This window comes from Elephantulus edwardii, unplaced genomic scaffold, assembly GCF_000299155.1.
Source record: "Elephantulus edwardii isolate Elephantulus edwardi_28Jun2011 unplaced genomic scaffold, EleEdw1.0 scaffold00068, whole genome shotgun sequence".
NCBI lineage: Eukaryota > Metazoa > Chordata > Mammalia > Macroscelidea > Macroscelididae > Elephantulus > Elephantulus edwardii.
Genome location: NW_006399818.1, coordinates 6,352,828 through 6,355,853, shown reverse-complemented (window position 1 = coordinate 6,355,853; position 3,026 = coordinate 6,352,828). Strand labels below are relative to the sequence as shown.

The 3,026-nt window shown below is 34.8% G+C and overlaps 1 protein-coding gene across 6 annotated transcripts in view; it reads right to left on the bottom strand.

Moving 5' to 3' along the window:
- APAF1 (apoptotic peptidase activating factor 1) overlaps nt 1–3,026 on the bottom strand; it is a 128,024-nt gene that overhangs the window by 42,292 nt on the left and 82,706 nt on the right. For 2 of the 6 annotated variants that reach the window (XM_006888503.1, XM_006888504.1), the window contains exon 17: nt 2,540–2,668. The exons of the other annotated variants lie outside the window; for them this stretch is intronic. In XM_006888503.1, coding sequence (XP_006888565.1) covers nt 2,540–2,668 — 129 coding nt within the window. The remainder of the gene's footprint in view (nt 1–2,539; nt 2,669–3,026) is intronic. 6 annotated transcript variants of the gene reach the window in all.

Here is a 3,026-nt window from a genome sequence, read left to right as displayed (position 1 = left end):
ATATAAAATATATAATCTTTCAAATATGTTAACAAAAAAATTCAAGATGTAGAAGAGATTATACTCTTTTATAAAAGAGACATAAATACAAATATGTGATTACATTGATAGACACAGATCTACAGATCTAAATCTCTATATAAACATGTATCTGCTTATATATGCAAAAATAAAGACCAGAAGGTTAAATCTATGAAAAAGGATGAAATAAGGGTAGCGATGATAAATTTTATTCTAATCACAATTAAAAAAAAATAAAATAAATTATAAATAGAGAAAGGAAGGAACAGGGATAAGAATGAAGTTTCTCTAATTATAAAATCTTAATTTTAGAATCCTGTAAATATTTTACCTATTTTAAATATATGCAAATGAAAAAGTAATATTAAAAACATAAGCAAGCTTCTGTATTTAGACTGCTTCTTAACAAAGTCACCTAAACCCTATTTCAAGTGATTAGAAAATCTTACAATAAATAAATCAACTACATGTAACATGTACCCATTTCTCTTTGTTATTAATGCTTATTGCGAATTTTCAAGGCCTGCCACCAGCCTGTATTTTGTCCTCTGTTGCAAATTACTCAAATTTATTCTGGTCTAATGAAGTACCATATGTGCCTGAGTTCCTCTCATTAGACTCTGAATTACAGACCTACTTTATGATTTTAGAATCAGATAAACAAAGCAAGTTCACATGCCCAGTGGTTTTCATTCAATGAGTTCTATGGTTAGAAACTGATTATATAAAAGCTTATATGCTTTATGGCCAGAGTTCAAACTAGCACATATACAGACCTAAAAGGCCAGAAACTAAAGTGGTTACACAACTGAAAAATACCCCTTGAAAACCTTTCCCTCTCGTCCCTCCTTACTTTCCCTAACCCTCCTCTACCTTTTTTGAGGTCACTCAGAACCTCCAACACAATCTCTACATGGTAGTGCAAACAGTGAACATACTTGTCTGCTAACAAATAACCAAGAGTTTCAGGTTCATCCAGAAGTGCCTCCCACGAAGATCTAGAAATCTAACTTCTGAAAACTCAGCCACTGAAAAGCCGGTGGGGCAATTCTACTCTGATACACAAGCAGAACTGCTCCTGAGTCAACATGAGTCAGAATCAATCCCAAAGTGGCTTAGGAGTCCCTTGCATGGCATATATGGCTGTGCACTTGGCTATAAATCAAGAAATTAGTGCTTCAAATCTATCCAGTGGCATCTTAGAAGAAAGGCTTAACAATCTACTTCAAAAAAAACTAGTCATTAAAAATCTATGAAGCATCATTCTATTCAGATACACACAGAGCCGTCAATGAGTTGGAATCAGTTCAATGGGAACTTAGTTTATGTGACCTTTCAAGAAAGATGGCATTATTTGTTGGAGTTTTTCTGAGGACAGCAGAGGATAAGGACTTTATAACTGACTGGAAAAGCTAGAGGCAGAGTAAAGAGGAACTAACCTTCAACACCTCCTAAAAAACACTAAGAACCCTCAGGAAAATCCCATCTACCACTTACAGGTAAGATTTCAAGGTCTCCGAGTAGATCTGAATCATGCAAGCGACTGTACAAAAGAATATTTGTCACAACACTCTACCACTTCACACGGCAGTATGGAGCCTTTTCATACTCACTGTCTCTATTTCCAGTGAGAAGTTCTTGAACATTACAGGAAGAATCTGTTGTACTTGGGATTGGGAGAGAGCTACAAAGTTTATTCCTTCATTCTCTTTTATTTTTATCCCCATGCTTCAAGACTGTTGGTTACGGATGGTACTAAAAATGCCCGAAATAAACACAACACTGAAAAATACCTCCCGAACTCAAAGTTCCTTTAAAGAGGAGGTCTGAGTAAATCTCCCTATTTTCTGAATAAAGACCTATACCCATCTTCTTGGAACTGTCATTTCGAGGGCTTCACATTCCCTGGTGGTAAGACTCACTCAGGAATGAGAAAGAAGAAAGCTTGCAAAAATTATTCACCTCTATAGAAAAACTGCTTTTTTCATAAATTAGAATAATAATTCACTAGGCAAAACCTACCCAGGATAAGTTAAATATAGACTACGTGTTTAAAATCTATCAACTAAGTGAAAAATTGTAAACAATTTATAAGCCATTGAATGCTTGCCAATGAACAGCCTAACTTAGCCAATTCTAAATATAATTTCCATTTTCTTCTTCTCAATGACCTAAGAAATCTGAACTGGAGTAATTTCCTTTTCCAGAAGACCCTGTGTCTATAATATTTATGAAATTCTGTTTCCCCAGAACCCAGCACAAGCAAAGTATTCACAAAATACTTGGTGAATTGTACTGCCGTTCCCTGTTATACTGTCAAGGTTTTTTAAATCCCTGTTAAGAGTAATAAAGTTGGAAATATAGTTTAATATTGTTCTATAGGTAATGAAGAAAATATTCTGCAATTTCTTAAACAAGCACTCTCAGTAACTAACGGTTTAGGCAACCCATTCTTCATCTTTACACCCCTAGTTTACTGTGGAAACTCAGGCATCACAGAGTATATCTGATTACTCACCTCCACACAGTATTGAGACAAAGCCACCACTGCCAATTGGTTATGAGGAGAAAAGTCACAATACTGGATGGTACTATGATGTCCTGTATGTATTTTTGCCAAAAGTTCACTGGTACCAATGTCAAAAAGCTGTCAACATAAAAGACATGAACATCAGTAAAAACAAAATATTCTTTTTTTTTTAAACACCAGTATATTTATAAAATCTGAATACACTGTTTTTGAGAACAGGTTCTTCCAAGTTCCCTCACCCCCAGTCAAATTATACAATTCCATGAAAATCTCCCCTCCCCCCCACACATCCTCATCCCTCTGTTCAACCCTCCCCCATCCCCTTCGAATCCTTATACTCAACACAAGCTATGCCCATATTGAATCTAAATATTTTTTAAAAGAATCTCCTATTTCAAACGTAAATATGAGATCTGAAAAAAAACCCTTCAATTAATAACTAGTATAATCATTTATAATTATAAGATGCAGGTTA